Source organism: Saccopteryx bilineata, chromosome 3 (genome assembly GCF_036850765.1).
Source record: "Saccopteryx bilineata isolate mSacBil1 chromosome 3, mSacBil1_pri_phased_curated, whole genome shotgun sequence".
Lineage (NCBI taxonomy): Eukaryota > Metazoa > Chordata > Mammalia > Chiroptera > Emballonuridae > Saccopteryx > Saccopteryx bilineata.
The window spans coordinates 300,963,553-300,987,032 of NC_089492.1; the positions used below are offsets into that span (position 1 = coordinate 300,963,553).

The window sequence follows — 23,480 nt, forward strand, 5'->3', positions numbered from 1 at the left end:
CTTTAAAAAAAATTAAAATTCACCAGATCTTGTGAGTCACTTTTTTGGTGAGCTAACAGTTGCCTGACCAGGTGGTGGCATAGTGGACAAAGCACTGCTGTCATAGGATGCTGAGGACTCAGTTTCCAAACCCTGAGGTTGCCAGCTTGAGCGTGGGATCATAGACATGATCCCATGGTCTCTGGCTTGAGCCCAAATGTTGCTGGCTTGAAGCCCAAGGTCACTGGCTTGAGACTAAAGTTGCTAAGTTGGGCAAGGGATCACTGGCTCAGCTGGAGCCCCCTGGTTAAGGCACATCTGAGTAAGCAGTCAGTGAACACCTAAAGCGCCACAGCAATGAGTCGATGGTTCTTATTTCATCTCTCTCTGTTACTGTCTGTCTCTTTGTTTCTCCCTGTTTTTCTCTCTTTTGCTTAAAAAAACAAACAAAACAACTTTTGATAGTGGTAAATATTTTGTGTTCTGTGTCCTAAAGAATATATCATCGAAATATTTTTTTTGTATTACAGGGTTTACTTCACTAATTCAAACTACTTCCTGTGTTTATAAAATTTTTGAAATCTTCCATAATTTTGAAGGCCTTCCTTCCTTATTTCTTTCTTTCCTTTCTTCTTCTTTTTTTTTCATAGAGAGACAGTGAGAGACAGGAACATTGAACTGCTGCCCTTCTACATTCCCTGACTAGGGAGTCAAACCAACAACCTCCATGCTCCAAAATGATTCACCAGAGCTATCAGGCCTGGGCTTAATATTTGTTGATTTTTAGAGAGACAAGGGGAGCAAGGGAGAAAGAGGGGAGGGAAAAGAAATATGTTTGTTGTTCCATTCAGTCATGTATTTTTTTGGTTGCTTTCCATGTGAGCCCTGACCAGGGATTGAACCTGCAACCTTGTTGTTTCAGGATGATGCTTTTATTCGAGTGAGCTAACTGGCCAGGGCCAATTTTGTAGTCTTTCATGATATAAATATTAGCATCTGTTTTATAATGAGAAAACAGGGAGCTATGTGTCCAAATTTTGCATCAATTGATTAAGTAGTCTTTTCTCTCTTATAAATGTTTATTTCACTCCCACATAAATTTTACAAGCAACAAAACTTCCCAAAACAGAATAGAATTCTTCACTTTTTTTGAAAATTAGCCTTTCTCCAAATGTTTTGAGTTTGATGAAACATTCTAGCAGCCCTGTATTTATTAGCTTATGAACACGAGAATGCACATGAAATGTCTTTCATGCCAACATGGCTGATGGAAATACTATACAGCTGTTGTTGTAATATAAGGTTATAGTAATTAAATAGATAGAAATATAAAAAATATAGAAGATATATAAAAGTAATTAAAATAATATTTAAAATAATTATTAAAATGAAATAAAGTTATGCCATTTAGATAGGAATTAATATAGTGGGTGCAGATGTGATAAACAGACTCTGACTTTCAAGCAGGGCTCAGTTAGTGTGTGTATGAAGTTATACATAGATAAGAAGTGGCTTGGTGTTATTTACATTAACTTTGTAAATTGATGTAAATAAGAACATCTTAAAAAGTGGTTTGATGTAAACATTTCAGTAGATTAACATAAAAGGGGATTCCCAAAAATGTGGTTTGAGGTGATAATCCTGTATATTGACACCTGTTAGAAGGGGTTGGCCAGAAAAGGTACGAAAGCTGAGGGCCCCCATGCTGTGGTAGTTGCCCAGACTCCAACGTTGATGTGGACTGTCTCCATGCCGCTCTGAGCTCTGACCAAAGCCAGCCAAGAGGAGCAGACCGACGGGGCCCCCTTAAGCTGTACCCAGGCACGCCAAAAGGATTCATGAGTAATAAATTGCCTGTGTGATTATTGCAACTAATTTGTGTGTCGGTCATGTCTTTCTTCCGGTGGCACTTAACAGTAGCATCCTCATAGCCGCCTCAAGAGTAGTCTCCAAGAGGCTGCCAGCCCTGCTGATAAGCAAGAGTGTCCCACTGCACGGGGAAGTCGAATCAGGGATGCCTGACCGACTAGGATCTTGGGCTCTACTGGGACAACAGCCCTGTATGATCTCCATAATCTGCATTCCACAGATCCCCAAATTTTTTTACCAATGTTATATAGTTTTAAAAAGATATTTAGGAACCAACACATGAAATGATTTGACAAAAGCATTACATTGAACTTTCAGTCCTATCAGAATCAACCTTAGAGATTAAAACTATTATGTAGAATATAAGTATAATCAAGTTAAAAATCTGTAAAAATTGTTTTTTAGTTTTTAAAACTGGAAAAATCTCTCCTGGTACCAAACCCACCTTTGCAATAAAGATAGGAAACTTTTGATCTATTCTTCATGAATAACAATATATCACAGTTATACCAGTTAGAGAAAAACTACAGAAATATTCAGTTTGGAAGGACTTTCATCAGGATGAATTTTTACATAGAATCAGGAATGCACACTGAGGGAAATAGTAAAATATAATGAATAAGGCAATGCATTTAGTCAAGAAATACATTAATACTAAACATCAGTTGATATATATTGGGGAAAATATTTTTCAAAATAATATTTGAATTTAAAAAATATTTATTTTGTTTAGAGAGAGAAGAAAGAAACATCCACTTGGTTGTTTTTATTTATATAATTGTTGGTTGATTCTTTTTTTCTTCTTCTTTTTTTTTTTTAAGTGAGAGACAGAGGCACAGACAAGCAGGATGGGAGAAAGATGAGAAGCATCAGTTGCTTGTTGCAGCACCTTACTTGTTCATTGATTGATTTCTCATGTCTGCCTTGATGAAGGTGGTGGTGTGCTCCAACTGAGCCAGTGGCTCCTTGTTCAAACCAGTAACCATGGGCTCAAACCAGCAACCTTTGGGGTCAAGCTGGTGATCATGTGGTTTTGTCTATGAATTCATGCTAAGGCCAGTGACCCCATAGTCAATTCAGGTCAGGTGGTGACCTCGAGGTTTTTAACCTTGGACTTCTGTGACATAGCACAGTGCTCCAACTACTGTGCCATCACCTGTTTAGGCCATTGGTTGATTCTTGTATGTGCCCTGACCAAGGATCAAACCCACAACCTTGGTATATTGAGCGGATGCTCTAACCCTTTGAGCAACTGAACCAGAGCCATCTAGGAAAAAATCTTACAATATGTGTGTCAAAGTTGTAATCTAACATTCAGTCCTTGTGATGTCAAGACAGTGTTCCTTAATATTTTTTTTAATTTTTTTTAATATATATATTTTTTTATTGATTGATTTCTAGGTTGATGCAGAGGGCAAGAGTCAGAGAAACATGGATTTGTGCCCCAAAGTTAAGCCTTCATTGCTTGCTTTATATATGTGCCCCATACAGGTTTCTGCAACATTGGTGTATCTCACAATGACATTTTAACCAAACTACCCAGCCAGGACTTCATCATTATATTAACTTTATGGGAAAAACCATACAAAATTTATGAGTAATGATATTTAAGTTTTACTGAACATTATCTTAGTCAAATTCAATGACTAACAAAAAATTATAGCCCTGGCTGGTTGGCTCTGTGGTAGAGCATTGGCCCAGCATGTAGATGTCTTAGGTTCGATTCCCAGCTAGGGCACACAGGAGAATTGCCCACCTGCTTCTCCACCCTTCCCCCTCTTCTTTCTCTCTGTCTCTCTCTTCCCATTTCGTAGCCAAGGCTCCATTGGAGCAAAGTTGGCCAGGGCACTGAAGATGGCTCCATAGCCTCTGTCTCAGGAGCTAGAATGGCTCCCGTTGCAAGGGAGCAATGCCCTAGATGGGCAGAGCATCGCCCACTAGTGGACATGCCGGGTGGATCCAAGTCAGGCGCATGCAGGATTCTGTCTCTCTGCCTCCTGGCTATTCACTTCAGAAAAAAACACCCATTCAAAAAAATTACAACCACCGAGAAAGGTGGAGGGGAGCTTAAGACACGGCGCGATTAGGTATCTCCCAACCTAATTGATCAGTTATAAAGCCCTGCACACTGTCGGAAAAGCTCAGCCGGCCACTCTCCGGGCTTTAGCGGCAATGCGCACGCGCAGTTCTTTTTTTTTTTTTCCTTTCCACCGCGGAAGCGGCTGAAGCGAAGATCTGGGGGATCTGGAGACGGCCTTCCCGTTTTAAACCTGACACTCCCCGTCCCCTTTCCTGCACGGGGAGCCTGAGGGTCGTTGCGGACGCCGAGAGCCCCGCTCCCGAGCCCCCAGCGGTGAGTGCGGAGTCCCGGTGAGAGGCCCCGAGCCTGCCCGCTGCGCTGCCGGGTGGGGGCTCCGCGTCGGTTTCCGGGGAAACTCTAAGGCCGCCCCGCCCGTGTCCCCCCGCCGTGGGGCGTAGGACCCCCCCTGCCGCGGGGTTTCCTGCCTCGGTCCTGAGGGGGCAGCCCCGCCCCCACGCTGTTTAAAGTCCAGGGAGACGGACAGTGTGCGCCCCTCCCCCGCCCGGCCTCTCTCGGCTGTAGAGCCCGGACTGCCCCCTCCCCCCGGGCCTGGGGACCTGCGGACCCCCTCCTGAGACCCCACCCCATTTAATAAGAGGCCTGGGTGCAGGAAGAGCACACTCTCCATGGGGCGGGGATTCGGGCGAAAACGCGGGGTCCCCAGAAGAGCCCCCGGTCCCGCGCGGGGAGTCCTGTGTGGGAGCGGCGACAGCGAAGGGGCCCCGGGGACGCGCAGAGCGGGGCTGGGAGGGGTCAGGGGACGGAGAGAGACACGGGAGGGGCCATAAAGAGACGGCAACGTGGGGGTGCGGGGGGGACGGGAGCGCGATGGGGAGAGTGACAGTAACCGGGGAGAGGAGCGGGAGGGGAAGAAGGGAGAAACCCCGAGGAGAGGGAGGGGCCCGGAGAGAAGGGCGCAGGGAGGGGACTGGGGAGCAGAAGTGGGGGCGCAGGACCTAGCCGTTCAGAAGGAGGGAGTGGCTCAGAGGAGGAGAGCTGGGGGAGCGAGGAGGGACAGAAAAGGGGTTTAGGGATGAGGAGCCGAGGGAGAAACAGCTCTGAGTCAGCCTGCGGGGGAAGGGGGGAGCAGGAATGACGAACAGGGGCAGCAGGAGACACAGGTGTATGTGTGGGGGGAGAATGACGCGGACATGCGTGGAGATCGGAGTACTCAGAAAGATCAGGGAGAAAGAGCACGTTAAGATCAAATAGGTTTCAAGAGTTTCACGAAGCAGGTGTAGGGACAGGAGCAGAGAAAACGGGAGAAAGAGCGGCGGAGGGGGTGAGGAAAGACCGGAAAGGACAATGGTGCATAGAAGCTGGGAAGAGACAGAAACAGACCCACAGACAGAAATACATAGAAGCAGATAGAAGGGGAGCGGGGACCTGCTGAATGGTGAGCCCCTGGGATTTCATGATTAAGGTGTGATACACGGGCTTGTGGCTTTATAATCTATTTAACAGTCGCTGAATTGTTTTAGTTAAAAAGATTTGAATGAGAATTACCAATTTCCAGTTTCTAAGACTTGTGAATTTTACATTTATTTTCTTACAAGTTGCAGTCCTTGTTCACTCAGAGGGGTGACAGGTGTCAATCATGGGTCTCTTTACATTTCCTGGGATGGCAAGAGGGAGGGGACTTGGGTCAAAAAAATGACTGTCAGCATGTGATACTTTTTCTTTTTCTTTTTTAATTTTTTTTAATTTATTCATTTTAGAGAGGAGAGGGAGAGACAGAGAGACAGAGAGAGGTGGGGGGGAGGAACTGGAAGCATCAACTCCCATATGTGCTTTGACCAGGCAAGCCCAGGGCTTTGAACCAGCGACCTCAGCATTTCCAGGTCGACGTTCTATCCACTGCGCCACCATAGGTCAGGCGTCTTTTTCAAGTAATATTAAAAGATTTGCTCTTTTAAAAAATTTTTTTCTAGTTCGCTGGATTTACTTTTTCATTTTGTGTCTCACATTTCTTTTATTAAAAACTTATTGAGATAAATTATAGTCTGCAGAATATCTGCTTCCCTGTAAATAGTTATTAACTTCTGAAATAATCATTGGTGATATCTCATAACCAGTGCTTAATATTCATTGCCAAATATGAGGCTGTCTGAACTTTTTAAAACTCTGACTGTATATCATTACATTAACAAAGATTTCATATCATTATCCTTTTAAACATATTGCATCTAGTTTACATTCTGAGCCTTACATTCTTTGTAGTGTGTCATATGTTTAAACAGCCATTGGTATTTAGAAATAATATTAGGCTATATGAGTGTGCACTTGGTAAGGACGTCTATGATCTTGTGTCTTGAGCTTTTCTAATGTTCATCAGCTTTTTTTTTTTTTTTTTTTTTTTTTTTTTTTCTAGAGACAGAGAGAGGGATAGACAGGGACAGACAGACAGGAACGGAGAGATGAGAAGCATCAATCATTAGTTTTTCATTGCGCGTTGCGACTTCTTAGTTGTTCATTGATTGCTTTCTCATATGTGCCTTGACCGTGGGCCTTCAGCAGACTGAGTAACCCCTTGCTGGAGCCAATGACCCTGGGTCCAAGCTGGTGAGCTTTTTGCTCAAGCCAGATGAGCCCGCACTCAAGCTGGCGAGCTCGGGGTCTCGAACCTGGGTTCTTCCACATCCCAGTCCAATGCTCTATCCACTGCGCCACCGCCTGGTCAGGCTCATCAGCTTTTTAATCTTTTATGTGATTGTTGAGTTAGGGAGTGTGAGCCACCAAGCTGCTGTTCCTCTCAAGTCCCTCTTGTCCTCTCTGAAAACACTGAAGGATGGCCTGGATTGACCTGAAACTTGGTCCTTATACAACTCTTTTCTATTCATTGTTAATTTGATGTGCATATTTTCATAACTAATTGTTTCTCCATGTTTTCACACTCAAAATCTGTATTCATCAATTACTCTTTTTAAAATAATTTGTGTAATTTCCTCAGGAAAAAAAAAGGAAATTGTGCCCAGGGAGCAGGTCCTCACAATACTCAGAGATCTGAGGGTGCTGTGTCTGATACCTGTCAGCCAGTGCTGCTGAAAACAGCTCTGAGGGAGCAATGCAGGCACCACAGGGACCTAGATAAAGATGCTGTATCCTGGGCCACTGCAGACCCGCAGAACCACAGCTTAGCGTGGAGCCCTCATCCCCAAGGACCTGTGTGCTTATTAAAGCTAAACTGTCCCCACTGTTTCAGATTAGATCGCTTGAGGAATTTTAAGGAAGGATATCATCAGTTCCCTCCCCCTCAGCCTTGGAGAGCTGCTCTGGGTGGGGCGTCATTGTTGTGTTCATGAGCTGCTCCTGGTGATTCCAAGGTGAGCCCACCTATTAGCAGGAAAGTTTTGTGACTCTTGTTTCTTCTTTAAAACAATATTTATTTAGACTGTCATGGAGGTAAAGGTTAGCTTAGGCCCTAAGCCTTAGGGAATACATTTCAGAGGCAAAAGAGGGACCATTGGAGTTTAGGAGAGGGAAAGGTAAAGTTAGGTGGGGAGGCACCGACATGCCCCAGAGAGGAGAGCACCCGGGATGCATTAGTGAGAGTGGGGAGCGGGATGGTCAGGGCAAGTGACAGGGTGTTGTGTTGGGTTTGGGCGTTCAGGAGAGCAGCGCCGTTCTCATTGCTGTGGGAATGTGTGTACGTCTGAGGGAGGACAGACAGGTGAAGACAGGAAAATAATACAGTGTAGTCTCCCTGTAGGAGCTCATTTGTCCTGACTATTCTGTGAGAAAAGACAGAAGAACATGTTTTATTCAGCATTTCCAGGTCCTTCTGTCTGTGACTGAGGTGGAAGTGGATAGAGGGGCTGTGTGGACACCTGTGGTGGCACATTCTCCAAATGCAGACTTGACTCCTCAACATATTGTCGCCTGAGAAAACAAGCAGGAGCAGGACCAGGACAGAATGGCTGCTTCTCAGGTAAGCGATGTGTCCTGCTCAGAAGCTGTGCTTGCTTTTCCTCCTAACTTCAGTGGATTTAGGACCTTCAACCTTTAATTCTCTACTTCTGATGTTCTTGCCTAGTGAGGTTGCTTTTATTTACTTGTTTTCTCTTCTTTTTTACTGTAAAGGTCAGGAGCTTATATACTTCCCTCCTTTTTGTCCCAGAGCCTTCTGTGCATTCTCTCCATTCAGGCTCCCTGAGGCCGTGAACAATCCCCACCATGAATTAATGACCTTCCACTTCTGAAAACATCCCCTTTGTGACAGATCAACCTGGGAGGGCACCGTGTTCACCATCCCTGTGGGGATGGTCAGAGGCTCGGGCATCAGTGAAGAAGGGAGTGTAGGCTTTAGGTTCATGTGGCTGCAGCGACAGCTCTGTGGGACAGGATTAAGGAAATCACCTTCCACAGGTCCGAATAGCACAGAAAGTTCTGGCAGAGAAGAACAGCTGGAAGAGAAATTGTCACTTGATTGGTGAGAAAGACTCACTGTTTAAGGGGAGTGTTAAAGAACAGAACCTGGGGGGATACATGGGATAGACATTTGCAAAAATTATAGAGTACATTTGAAGTAAAACTCAAGGTCTACGCTTCGCTCTGTGTTTCAGAAAATAGTTTCACAACAAAGGAAGAGTTACCTAGTTCTAAGATTATGTATAGTAAACTTTCAGATAGGACTGTGGTGGCTCTGCATCCTCTGTGAGAACAATAAATTCCTGACCTGAAACAAAAATCTTTCAGGTCAGTCATGTATAAATTTCTTCCCATGTATTCTTTCCCTGTGCTATTCAGAAGTATGGCATGGGGACCAGAGACATTGGTGTCAATGGTAAAAAATGAGCTCGTTAAACATGTGGAAACACAGTTTCCATCCCAAAACTCTTGAGTGAGAATTAGCATTTTTAGCAAACTGCAGTTTATTATTGTCCACATGAAAATTGAAGAAGTACTTACACGTACAACTCACCCTTTTTCAACTGAGAAAGATACATGATTGATTGTGAATGATACAAATCCACACGCCTATGTTGATACCTTAATTTTACTGATTGATTCATTGACTGATTTAGAGAGAAAAATATGAATTTGCTCTTTCACTTGTTTTGTATTCATTGGTTGATTCTTGGATGTGCCCTGACCGGGAATTGAATCTGCAACCTGGCATATTAGAATAATTCTCTAACTGATTGAGCTACCTAAACAGCGTGATGCCTTAATTTTAAAATTTGTATTCCTGGCCATTTGGCTCAGCCATAGAGCATCTGCCCGGTGTGTGGAAATCCTGGGTTTAATTCTTGGTCAAGGCACAGAGGAGAAGCGATCATGTGCTTCTCTACCTCTCCCTCTTCTTTTTCTCTCTCACTCTCTTTTTCTCTTTCTCTTCCCTTTCTGTCACCATGGCTCGAATGGTTTAAGCAAGTTGACCCCGGGTACTGAGGATGTCTCCACGGCCTTGCCTCAGCTGCCAAAAATAGTGTGGTTGCCGAGCAATGGAACAGTGGCTCCAGATGGGCAAAATATTGCTCGATAGGGAGCTTGCTAGGTGGATCCTGGTCGAGGCACATGTGGGAGTCAGTTTATTGGCCTCCTGCCCTCTTATTTAATAAAAAAAAATTTGTTTTCCTGAAAAGTAAAGTCTGTGTAGTGTATTTGTAGACAGGTGTTATCCTCTTTCCTCAGTGTTAGAATATATGTTAAACAATATTACTGGTGTAAAAAAAAACAAACAGAAAAATAAACACCCCCCTTTTTTTTTGTGAGAGACAGAGAGGGACAGATAGGGGCAGACAGACAGGATGGGAGAGAGATGGGAAACAGGGAAACGTCAATTCCTCGTTAAGGCTCCTTAGTTGTTCATTGTTTGCTTTCTCATATGTGCCTTGCTCTGGGGGCTACAGCAGAGCAAGTGACCCTTGCTCAAGCCAGAGACCATGGACCCAAGCCAGCGACCATGGGGTCATATCGATGATCTGAGCTCAAGCCAGCAACCTCAGAATTATTAACATGGATGCTGTGCATCCCAGTGTGGTGCTTTATTCACTGTGCCACCACCAGGTCAGGCAACAATAACAACAAAAAATTTAAAAAATTATATTACTTGGAGAAAATGATCTTACTTGATAATTTAGGATTCTGTTCAAGGTCAAAACCCTCTCCTGTGTTTTCAAGTTGGGTGACATTATGAACCCTGCTCATCAGCCTTTGGCAATGTGTCCTTTCTTTCAGGGAACTTTGACTTTCAGGGATGTGGCTGTAGATTTCTCTCAAGAAGAGTGGGAATGCCTGGATGCAGCTCAGCGGAAACTGTACGTGGATGTGATGTCGGAGAACTACAGGAACCTGGTCTCCCTGGGTGAGGATGACTTCCTTCCTGACTTTATTCTCTACCTGCAGGGTTTTGTCTCCTTGATTAGGAGAACATCTCCTTTGAGCTTCTGCCTTGAATGGCTGATTTCAGACCTGCCCTCAGGGAACTAATATGGGGGTTTGCTGGTGTAGGAAGAAAGGCTTCATGCTGTACATTAATCAGAAGTCAGTGTCTGAAAACTTTTGTGTTGTCTAGAATAATTAAGATGTAGCAGAAAACAGTATTTTGGAAAATTAATTTCTTTTTTTTAAAAATTTTTATTTATTTATGTATTTTTTACAGAGACAGAGAGTGAGTCAGAGAGAGGGATAGACAGGGACAGACAGACATGAGAAGCATCAATCATTAGTTTTTCATTGTGCGTTGCAACACCTTAGTTGTTCATTGATTGCTTTCTCATATGTGCCTTGACCGCCAGCCTTCAGCAGACCAAGTAACCCCTTGCTGGAGCCAGCGACCTTGGGTTCAAGCTGGTGGGCTTTTCCTCAAACCAGATGAGCCTGCACTCAAGCTGGTGACCTCGGGGGTCTCGAACCCAGGTCCTCTGCATCCCAGTCCGATGTTCTATCCACTGTGCCACCGCCTGGTCAGGCTGGAAAATTAATTTCTGTAATACTGTAATATTGTACCATGTCCTCTCAAGTTGGGATAAACTGGATTGGAAATAGAAGGTTCTCTGTCAAAACTAATATTCCCTTTTTTAACAAGCGTGTTTTGCTGTCTGTAAGTCCTCGCCCTCTCTTTTTCTCCTTTATTTTATTTCCTATGAGACGGAGGGAGAGAGAGAGAGAAGTGAGAAACATTAACTTGTAGTTTTGACACTATAGCTTTTTTTTTTCTTTCTTTCTTTTTTCATTTTTCCGAAGCTGGAAACGAGGAGGCAGTCAGACAGACTCCCACATGCGCCCGACTGGGATCCACCTGGCATGCCCACCAGGGGGCGATGCTCTGCCGCAACCAGAGCCATTCTAGCGCCTGAGGCAGAGGCCACAGAGCCATCCTTAGTGCCCGGGCCATCTTTGCTCCAATGGAGCCTCGGCTGTGGGAGGGGAAGAGAGAGACAGAGAGGAAGGAGAGGGGGAGGGGTGGAGAAGCAGATGGGCGCCTCTCCTGTGTGCCCTGGCCAGGAATCGAACTCAGGACTTCTGCACGCCAGGCTGATGCTCTACCACTGAGCCAACCGGCAAGGGCCCACACTATAGCTTTTTATTGGTTTCTTCTCACATGTGCCTTGACCAGAGGCTCAAGCCGAGCCAGTGACCTTTTGCTCCAGCCAGTGACCATGGGGTGATCTCATGCTCAAGCTGGTGAGCCTGCACTCAGGCTGGTTTTTATCTTGGGACCTCAGTGTTCCAGGTCAGCACCCTTTTCAGTGTGCCACATGTGTCAGGCTGTCCTTTTTCTCTTCTTGGAGCACTGGAATGTGAAGGAAAATGACAGTATCCTTCCATCCAGGTGGGTGGGATGAGGAAGCAGATGAGGCAGGTAAGAGACCTGAAGAACACGGAGGAGGCCAGACCCTACAGTGTGGTTGGGAAGCTGCTGCAGTGGGAAGGGCTGTGAGAGGCCCAAGTGTATCCCTGTTGTCATAGAGGGACAGCTGGTCTCCAACACGTCCCGTGCTCCTGCGTCCTCTCGGGACTCTGCTTTTGCTTCAGTGACCTCTGTCATCACATTAGCTGAGGGGGCGGGGTCCTCCCTTGAACTGTGAGGGCCGCTGTAATCTGGCTCTTATTCCATTGCTTTGGGGACCTGGGAAAATCTGTGCTCATAGCTGAGGAATTGTATGATAAGCTGCTTTTTTTCTCATGTAACAGTGTATGAAGGAAGTGGTTGAGGATGTTAGAATTAACTGCAGAAATTTCAGGAATCCTGGGGACAGATGTCATGTTTTCAGGTTTATCATTTCTAATCCTGTGGTTTCCCACGAGACCCTACGGAGTGTAGACTCAGTGATCTCATCACAGCACAAGGCAGTTCTGCAATGTGCGAAGATTGAATTCCCTTTCAGAAGGTCCTTTTGTTTAGTATGAAGTATCATTTAAAATTTTCTGCCTATATTTTCTAATTTTTCATGTGAGAATGATTTTGTGTCTGTTTTTTTTTTACAGGGACAGAGAGAGTCAGAGAGAGGGATAGATAGGGACAGACAGACAGGAACGGAGAGAGATGAGAAGCATCAATCATCAGTTTCTCATTGAGACACCTTAATTGTTCATTGATTGCCTTCCCATTTGTGCCTTGACTGCGGGCCTTCAGCAGACCGAGTAACCCCTTGCTTGAGCCAGCGACCTTGGGTCCAAGCTGGTGAGCTTTTTTTTTTTTGCTCAACCCAGATGAGCTTGTGCTCAAACTGGCGACCACGGGGTCTTGAACCTGGGTCTTCTGCATCCCAGTCCAATGCTCTATCCACTGCGCCACCGCCTAGTCAGGCTGTGTCTGTATTTTATAGAGTTCTTTAATAAGTTACTGCCTTAGGCAGTGTTGGCCCCCCCAGGTAGGAAAGTGTCCATGTTACCTGCTTTCATCATCACTGTCATTCTGTAATTCTCTCCTGCCCAGTCCAGAGCTCCTAGCACTGTGTCCTATATCTTCACTTTCTGATGAGATCTTTGTTATAGTTATGCTTTGAGATTCACAAGTGCTAATGCGATGTGCTGGAATGTTCTCCTTTGATAAGAATTGGGTTACAGGCTTAATAAGCATTTTATATTTAGAAATAGGCTTTCTTCCTTAATTCAAGTTCACTTCAGGCAAAAGCAATGATGAGGGTTTTTATTTGCTTTCTCAGCATTCACCTTTATCATGGTGTACTTAATCTGAAATGTGTAAAGTTTTTTTTTCCCCCAATATTTTACAACTTTCTAATGATTTTTTTTTAATTAGAAATGAACATTTTCTTTTTTTTTTTTTCAGTGAGGTGCATTACAGCCTATTCATTTTGTGTAAGAGTAGTTGAAGTATATTAATCCTGAAAAGATTTCTCATGTCATTTAAATGTTACTATATTACAATTATCCTTCAGTTATTTTTCAATGATTTGACTGCTTTGTCTAAGAAATTTTTCTGCTGTATAATACAAGTCATGATGCAAAATGTTTGCTTTTGCAGGATACACTCAGTTATAAATTTTAATTATATAGAACAATATTGTACAAATGGAACTTTTGTATAGTATTCAGAATTCTGGGGATAAATTTTCTATTCTCATTTTGCTTTTTTTTTCATTGAGTAGTATTTTTTAATTAGTTCCAGCTGTACTGCACAGTGGTTAGTCCTTCATATATTTTACAAAGTCTGAAAGTATTCGTTGTGATATTTCTAGGACCCAGCATAGTTATTACAATATTATTTACTATGTTCCCTATGCTGCACTTTACATCCCATGACTATTCTGTAACTACCAGTGTGTTTTTCTCAATTGCTTCTTCTTTTTTTTTTTTTTTGCATTTTTCTGAAGCTGGAAACGGGGAGAGACAGTCAGACAGACTCCCGTATGCACCCGACTGGGATCCACCCGGCACGCCCACCAGGGGCTACGCTCTGCCCACCAGGGGGTGATGCTCTGTCCCTCCAGGGCATCGCTCTGTTACAACCAGAGCCACTCTAGCGCCTGGGGCAGAGGCCAAGGAGCCATCCCCATCGCAGGAGGGGAAGAGAGAGACAGAGAGGAAGGAGAGGGGGAGGGGTGGAGAAGCAGATGGGCGCTTCTCCTGTGTGCCCTGGCCGGGAATCAAACCTGGGACTTCTGCACGCCAGGCCGACGCTCTACCACTGAGCCAACTGGCCAGGGGCTTCATTTTTTTGACCCAGTCTTCCAACCCCCTCTCCTCTGAAAACCATCACTCTGTTTTCTGTACCTATGAGTCTGTTTGTGGTTTGCATATTCATGTATGTTGTTCTTTATTTATTTTTTATAAATGAAGTTGGTTTTTTTTTTGGTTTTGTGACAGAGACAGACGGAAAGACAGACAGGGAGGGAGAGAAATGATGAGCATCAATTCTATGATGGCGGCATCTTAGTTTCCCACTGATTGCTTTCTCATATATGTCTTGATGGGGGGGGGTCTAAAGCAGACCGAGTGACCCCCTTGCTCAAGCTGGTGAGCCTGGTTCAAACCAGAGGAGTCCACGCTCAAGCTGGCAACCTTGGGGTTTCAAACCTAAGTCCTCCGTGTCCCAGTTCATCGCTCTATCCACTGCACCACCACCTGGTCAGGCTAAATGAATTGTTTTTTGTTTTTTTGTTTGTATTTTTCTGAAGCTGGAAATGGGGTAAATGAATTGGTTTTTAAGTGACAGGAAGGGAGATAGAGTAACAAACTACTCCATGTGCCCTGACAGGCTTTGACCCAGCAACCCTAGTCTGGGCCTGATGCTCAAATCAACGCAGCAAACTTCAGTACCTGAGGGTGACACTTATACCTAATGAGCCATCATCATCACCCAAGGCCGACAACCTAACAAATCTGGCTTTTTGATGTGGGAGGGGAAGGAAGAGAGAAGATGAAGACTGAGGGAAGAGAAGCAAATGGTCATTTCTCATGTGTGTCCTGACCAGGGTGCGAGACCAGGACTTCTGCACGCCAGGCTGACACTCTGTCCACTGAGCCAGCTTGCCAGGGTTATATTGTTCTTTATATTCTATATATAAATGACATCATATAGTTCATGTCTTTCTGTGCCTCACCTATTTCACTTAGCACAATTTATTCTATATGTGTCTAAGCTTTTGCAAGTGCTAAGCTTTCATTCTTTATTAAAACATTTATTTCTTCACATTTATCATTCACATTTTTTATCTCTCTTGCTCCTTTTTTTTTTTTTTCTGAAGTGAGAAGCAGAGAGGCAGAGTGACAGACTCCCACTGGGATACACTGGCATGTGCACTAGGGAGCGATGCTCTGCCCATCTGAAGCGTTGCTCTGTTGCAACTCAAGCCATTCTAGCACCTGAGGCAGAGGCCATGGAGCCATCCTCAGCGCCAGGGCCAACTTTGCTCCAATGCAGCCTTGGCTGCGGGAGGAGAAGACAGAGACAGAGAAAGGAGAGGGAGAAGGATGGAGAAGCAGATGGGCGCTTCTGTGTCCCCTGGCTGGGAAATGGACCCAGAACTTCCACATGCTGGGCCGATGCTCTACCACTAAGCCAACCAGTCAGAGCCTCTTTTGCTCTTTTTAACTATTTTTTTTTGTTTGGTAGGTTTTTCTGTTAGTTTTTTTTTTTTTTATTTAGTGAGGCAGAAAGGGAGAGAGATGAGAAGTATCAACTCCTATTTGAGGCATTTTCTTATGGTTCATTGATTGCTTATTATATATGCCTTGACTAGGGGGCTCCAGCTGAGCCAGGAACACCTTGCTCAAGCCAGCGATCTTGGGCTAAAGTTAGCAACCATGGGATCATGTAGGTCAGTGGTTCTCAACCTGTGGGTCGTGACCCCGGCGGGGGTCAAATGACCAAAACACAGGGGTCGCCTAAAACCATCAGAAAATACATATTTCCGATGGCTTTAGCCACTGAGAAGCCGCGCTACCGTCTGCAGCAGCGCTATTCAGCTTGAACGCACGCTGTTATGGACGTGCATTCCAAACTGAATGCCTGCGGTCACTCGTCCGGGGCCTAAGGGGCGGAGGAAGTGGGGGGGGGGGGGATGCTCCACAGTCCATAGCAGCCCGGCTGCTCGTCCATAGCAGCGCATTACGTGTGTCCGGCGCTTGCTGACGTCATCAGTGGGCGGGTGCAGCAAGCGCCAGAGGACAGAAGCCTAGGAGGTGGAGAGGCAAGAGCAGAGAGCCAAGAGAGCCTGCGAGACAGTCTGCTGGTGTAAAAAAGGTTAATAATGTAAAAACAGTACACACACCATACACACAATACTGTGTAAGTGTAAGGTGCTTTGTGTGTAATCATTACACAGTACACAAAGCAGCTTACACTTACACAAAGCACCATACATTTACACAGTGTGAACTACATCGGTCTTATACTATAAGAGACCACTATAAGATGTAGTTCACACTGTTCCCCAATGTATAATTATCTCCCATATCTCCCACTATTTTCCCATATTCTGAATGAGGAAACTGCTGAAATCAGTGGTTTCCGGCATTGAATCCGCCTCCTATTGATTTCATTGAGAGTGCGGCGGATTTTGTGGAAGAGAGCTCCTGAGAATCTCGGGTTACCACACAATCCGACGCAGCCTCCTTTTGATTTCAATAAGAGGTGGAGAAATGACAGTTTCCGACACATTTCTTCCTCTCCTATTCAAGTCAATGGGAGGCCGCAGCAGATTCCGCTCAAATATAGAGCATGTTGCTTAATTTTTTTCACACTAGAACTTTTCCTAGAGCAGAAAAATTCCAAAGGTGGAATCCGCCACCCCCAATAGACTGAAAGAGGCCTCACACTGAGGAATCTGCTGTGCGGATTCTGCAGTGTAAAGGATCTGCCTCCTATAGAAGTCTGGCTCAATGTCATGTTCCTCAAAGAAGGCAGATAATGTAGGAAACATGTAAATTTTATTTTTATCCAATTTATTTTTCCAAAGCTGAAGTTTCATTTGGAATGATTTAATTTTTCGGACAAATCGAGGCACGTTGCATTTGGTCCTTGCAGTGATAAATTTAAGTCATTCAAGATGACAAAGATGTCCACCAAGTAAACTATTTTCTGCAGCTCAGTTTTATTCCTAAAAAGTGCTTCGAATTGCTGTCTTGCTTTCTGATTAAAAAATGTTTTCAGTTCATCACAAAGCTCAAAGACATGTTTTAAAACTTTTACTCTTGACAACCATCTGACTTCAGTGTGAAATAACAGAGCATTGTTTGGCGCATCTAGCTCGTTGCACAGTTGCCAAAACAGCCAACTGTTTAAGGCGCTCGACTTCTGTGAAAGAACATTTGCACATGCTTGCAGACGAAATTTCATCATACTTTCCTAATCTACCTGACACCCCATTTGCACTTGCCAGAAGTCCATTCACAGTGAAAGTTGAAGATGTTCCGGAGACAGCGCAAGAAGAGTTCATTGACCTAATTAACAATGATGCAGCGAGAACAGATTTCTCTACGATGCCACTGACAAAATTCTCGATTAAGTGTTTACAGTTATATCCTATTCTGTCTGAGACTGTGCTGTGCCTTCTTCTTCCTTTTCCAACAACCTATCTTTGCAAAACAGGGTTTTCCAGCTTGCTGGTAATCAAGTCTAAATACCGAAGTAGACTTGTTGTGGAAAATGATCTTCGCTGTGCCCTTGCAAAGACTGCCCCAAGAATTTCTGAATTGGTAAGCAAGAAGCAACCACAACCGGCTCACTGAATTTGGCAGCATACTGTTGCAAAATATTGCACTGTTGTTTACTGTTATATTACTGTTGTTATATTTAAACCCATGCTATGCCATGGTGAAATGTTATTTATTTGGAATTGTTGTTATATTTAAACCCATGCTATGCCATGGTGAAATGTTATTTATTTGGAATTGTTGTTATATTTAAACCCATGCTATGCCATGGTGAAATGTTATTTATTGGAATTAGTAATAAATATTTCTCAATATATAATTAAATATTGTTTTTGTGATTAATCACTATGTTTAAATTATGTTTGATTTGTAGCAATGAGACTACAGAATGCATATCAGGTATTTACATTCTGAATCATAACTGTAGCAAAATTACAGTTATGAAGTAGCCACCAAAATTATTTTTTGGTTTGGGGTCACCGCAACATGAGGAACTGTATTGCGGGGTCACAGCATTAGAAAGGTTGAGAACCACTGATGTAGATGATCCCATGTTCAATTCTGCAACCTTGCACAGAAGCTGGTGAGCCTCTGGTTCTGAGGCCAGAGATCTTTGGGTTGCAGACCTGGAACCTCAGCATCCCAGGTTGACACTCTATCCACTGCACCACCACTGGTCATGCTGTTTCTGTTTTTGATATGTGTCTTCAGTGCTGCAGTCTCTGTGTTTGAACAATTACTTTATTTCAGTAGTCAGTACAGTGCATTTACTATGTACTGCCATTCTCTTTGCACTCTGTGTCATGCAGAACAGAAACAGGTCTCTAGAAGCAGCAAAGCAGTCAGTTCATTGATCAGTACTGTCATCTCTGTCTCTCCTGAGAAGTCCCTGGGAATTGGGAATTCTTATAATATTGCCATTGTGTGGCAGGGTGTTTGAGCAGCTATTATCAGTATTGAAAGCAACTTTGCATCCCTCTCTGATGTGATGTTTCCTCATTATCTTTCTTGGTCTTTTATTTTTATTTATTTTTATTTTTTGTATATATATTTTTTTCTTTCTGAAGCTGGAAACGGGGAGAGACAGTCAGACAGACTCCCGCATGCGCCCGACCGGGATCCACCCGGCACGCCCACCAGGGGCGATGCTCTGCCCACCAGGGGGCGATGCTCTGCCCCTCCGGGGCGTCGCTTTGCCGTGACCAGAGCCACTCTAGCGCCTGGGGCAGAGGCCAAGGAGCCATCCCCAGCGCCTGGGCCATCCTTGCTCCAATGGAGCCTTGGCTGCGGGAGGGGAAGAGAGAGACAGAGAGGAAGGGGGGGGGTGGAGAAGCAAATGGGCGCTTCTCCTATGTGCCCTGGCCGGGAATCGAACTCAGGTCCCCCACACGCCAGGCCGACACTCTACCGCTGAGCCAACCGGCCAGGGCTATTTTTATTTTTTTAATATGCAATAGTGAGAGGAGGGGAGGCAGAGAAATAGACTGCTGCATATGCCCTGACCGGCATCTACATGGCAAGCCCACTAGGGGGCGATGCTCTGCCCATTTGGGACCTTTGCTCCATGACAACTGAAGCCACTTTTATTTAGCACCTAAGACAATGGTTATGGAGTCATCCTCAGCGCCAGCTTCCAAGTAGCTCAAATTGAGCCTGCAGGATGGGGGGAGAAGAAAGAGAGAGACAGAGAGAGAAGCAAAACTGGAAAGGATGGAGAAGCAGATGGATGCTTTTCCGGTGTGCCCTGCCCAGGAATGAAACTCTGGACATCCACACGCCTGGCCATCGCTCTCCCACTGAGCCAACTGACCAGGGCCACCTTTCTTAGTTTTTCTTTGGAATCCTAACCTGCCCATGGAGTACTAAAAATGTAATTTGTTCAGTAATTGCTGACATATCCATTCACTTTGTTTAATTACTGTGAACATTTATTTTGTCTCTTTCAGCTATGTCATTAGTAGAAAACAAGACTGTGTTACAAAAAGCAAGGCTAGAAGATTTCTTCTCTAAAACAACACTGGTAAGATATGGAAGATGTTGCTTTGATAATGTACACTTAATGAAATCCTTGGAATTTCAGGAAGAGTATAGTGAGAAGAAAGGAAGATAATATGGAAAGAACTACCTTGGGGCGCTTATTGCTCTTTTAGAGACAAAGGAGTATAGAGAGATCCTGAGACAGAGAGACAGGGTCAGACAAATATTGACCTGTTCCTGTGTGTGCCCTGACCAGGGATTGAACCGGAAACCTTTGAATATTGCAGAGATGCTCTAACCAACCGAGGTATCAGAGCAGTGCATTACAATTATTTTTAATTAAACTTTTTTCCTAAGGAGGTAAAAAATATTACATTATTTGGGAAACTCCTTTTTTAATTCAGTTAACATTGCATATCAATGTGTTTGTAGAAACAAAGATCGAAAACTAGTTTTTATTATTGTTAATTCTTGGAAGGGAAATCAGAAAAACCTAGGAATTTATGTAATCTTTGGTGTGAATAATCATCTGATTTGTTTAAAATGTATGGTGGGATTACACTTTCAGTCATTTTTTTTTTTTCCTGTATTTTTCTGAAGCCGGAAACGGGGAGAGACAGTCAGACAGATTCCCGCATGCGCCTGACCAGGAACCACCCGGCACGCCCACCAGGGGGCGACACTCTGCCCACCAGGGGGCGATGCTCTGCCCCTCCGGGGCGTCGCTCTGTTGTGACCAGAGCCACTCTAGTGCCTGGGGCAGAGGCCGAGGAGCCATCCCCAGCGCCCGGGCCATCTTTGCTCCAGTGGAGCCTCGGCTGCAGGAGGGGAAGAGAGAGACAGAGAGGAAGGAGAGAGGGAGGGGTGGAAAAGCAGATGGGCGCTTCTCCTGTGTGCCCTGGCCAGGAATTGAACCCGGGACTTCTGCACGCCAGGCCGACGCTCTACCGCTGAGCCAACTGACCAGGGCCTTTCATTTTTAACGTTTAAGATTTATAATGCACATTGAAAATTCAAATTGTGATCAGTTTGGCAAGGCCTTTAACAAGGAATACTTTTTAAAAAATTTTTTTACAGAGACAGAGAGAGAGAGTCAGAGTGAAGGATAGACAGGGACAGACAGACAGGAACGGAGAGATGAGAAGCATCAATCATTAGTTTTTCGTTGCATGTTGCAACACCTTAGTTGTTCATTGATTGCTTTCTCATATGTGCCTTGACTGTGGGTCTTCAGCAGACTGAGTAACCCCTTGCTCGAGCCAGCGACCTTAGGTCCAAGCTGGTGAGCTTTTGCTCAAACCAGATGAGCCTGTGCTCAAGCTGTGACCTCAAGGTCTTGAACCTGGGTCCTTTGCATCCCAGTCTGGCGCTCTATCCACTGCGCCACCACCTGATCAGGCAAGGAATACTTTTCAGCAAGAAATAACATTCTTTTTCATCTCAATGTCTAGCTTTCATAAACTTGGCAGTATATTTTATACAACCATCATGGTTTAATAGTTATCTTAGTTACTTGGGAAATGTGTACAAGTTAAATAAAATTATAGCCTTCATTAATGGCCTTTCTCTCTTCGATGATTACCAGAGTACACATAATGGAGACAGAAGTGATCAATACAATGAACACTGGAAGGACTTTAACCAAGAATCAATTCCTAATCAAAATGAGAAAACTCCATTTCCAGAGAACCAGTATACACATGGTAAAGTGTTTGACCAAATGTCACATTTCAATATCCACCAGGTTATTCATATTGTGGAGAAGAGAAATGAACAAAGTAAATGTGTCAGATCTTTTAAACAATCTTCAAATCATACTAAAGCTGAGCATACTCATACTGAGAAAGAAGTTTACAATTATAATTCATGTAAGAGAGCCTTTAGTGAAATTTTCAATTTCAGTAAACGTAAGAAAGCCCATAGTGGAGAAAAATTTTATAAATACGAAAAATTTGGTAAAGCATTTGATTGGCATTCATGTCTTGCTTTACATGAGAGAAGTATTCACACCAAAGTGAGACCTTACAATTGCAGAGAATGTGGTAAAGCCTTCAGCTATTCCTCAATTCATACTAACCATCAGAAAATTAATACTGGAGAGACGTCTCATCAATGTTTAGAATGTGGCAAAACTTTTATCCAGAACTTAAACTTTACTGTACATCAAAGAATTCACAGGGGAGAAAAACCATACAATCGCAAACAATGTGGCAAAGCCTTTAACAATTCCTCAACTCTTCCTAAACATAAAAAGACTCACACAGAAGAGAAACCATACAAATGTAGAGAATGCAGCAAAACCTTTAGCCATTCCTCAAGTCTTACTAAACATCAAAGAAGCCACACAGGAGATATATCATACAAATGCAGGGAATATGGCAAAGCCTTTAGCAGTTCCGCAACCCTTACTACACATCAGAACATTCATATCAGTGACAGGCCTCATAAGTGTTTAGAATGTGGCAGAACCTTCTTGCGGAACTCAGAGCTTACTATACATCAAAGAGTTCACACAGGAGAGAAACCATACAAATGTAGACAATGTGGCAAAGCCTTTAGCCATTCCTCAACTCTCATTAACCATCAGAGAATTCATACTGGGCAGAGGTCTTATAAGTGTTTAGAATGTGGCAAAACCTTTATGTGGGTCTCACAGTTTACTATACATCAAAGAATTCACACAGGAGAAAAACCATTCAAATGCAGACAATGTGGAAAAGCCTTTAACTATTCCTCAGCTCTTACTAAACATCAAAGAACTCACACAGGAGAAAAACCATACAAATGTAGAGAATGTGGCAAGACCTTTAGGCAATCCTCAACTCTTACTATACATCAAAGAAGTCACACAGGAGAGAAACCATACAAATGTACAGAATGTGGCAAAGCCTTTAGCCATTCGTCAACTCTTACCTACCATCAGAGAATTCATACTGGAGAGAGGTCTCATAAATGTTTAGAATGTGGCAAAACCTTTATCCAGAACTTACACCTTACTGTACATCAGAGAATTCACACAGGAGAGAAACCATACAAATGCAGACAATGTGGCAAAGCCTTTAAGCATTCTTCAACTCTTACAATACATGAAAGAACTCACACAGGAGAGAAACCATACAAATGTACAGAATGTGGCAAAGCCTTTAGGCAATCTTCAAATCTTAATATACATCAAAGAAGTCACACAGGAGAGAAACCATACAAATGTACAGAATGTGGCAAAGCCTTTAGCCATTCCTCAACTCTTACCTACCATCAGAGAATTCACACTGGAGAGAGGTCTCATAAATGTTTAGAATGTGGAAAAACCTTTATCCGGAAATTACACCTTACTGTACATCAAAGAATTCACACGGGAGAGAAACCATACAAATGCAAACAATGTGGCAAAGCTTTTAGGACTTCATCAGATCTTAATAAACATCTGAGAGTTCATACTGGAGAGAGGTCTCATAAATGCTTAGAATGTGGAAAAACCTTTATGTGGAACTCAAAGCTTATTATACATCAGAGAATTCACAAGGGAGATAAACCATAAAAATGTAAAGAATGTGCTAAAGCCTTTAGCTTTTTCTCAAACCTTACTGAAAACCAGAGAATTTATACAGGAGAGAAGCCATACAAGTATGAAGCATGTGGCAAAGACTTTACCTGGCGTTCCTGTCTTACTTCACATGAGGTAGTTCCTACCGGAGCGAGACCTTACAAATGGCAGAGTATTTGCCAAAGTCTTTTGTCATTCTAGGACCTTTACTGAACTTCAGAGAATTCATACTGGAGTGAGGTCTTAAAATGTTTAGAAATTTTCAAAACATTTATGTAGAATTCACAGCTTATTATATCAGAGAATTCACATGGGAGAGAAATGATACAAATGTAAAAGAATGTGGCAAAGCCTTTCTATTGTTATCAAATCTTAGCATAAGAGAGTTCATAATGGACAGAAACTTTACATTTGTAGGGGTACCAGAGAGGCACCTTGCAAATGTAAAGTATGTGGCAAAGCCTT

The 23,480-nt window shown here is 43.6% G+C and overlaps 1 protein-coding gene across 1 annotated transcript in view; it reads left to right on the plus strand.

Annotated features, from left to right (window-relative positions):
- Positions 1 to 4,051: 4,051 nt before the first annotated feature.
- Positions 4,052 to 23,480, plus strand: part of LOC136331946 (zinc finger protein 91-like) — a 69,366-nt gene continuing 49,937 nt past the window's right edge. The window contains 5 exon segments of the mRNA XM_066271121.1: positions 4,052 to 4,201; positions 7,638 to 7,856; positions 10,109 to 10,235; positions 19,441 to 19,514; positions 21,057 to 23,153. Of these exon segments, the coding sequence (XP_066127218.1) occupies positions 7,842 to 7,856; positions 10,109 to 10,235; positions 19,441 to 19,514; positions 21,057 to 23,153 (2,313 nt within the window). The 5' untranslated portion in view covers positions 4,052 to 4,201; positions 7,638 to 7,841.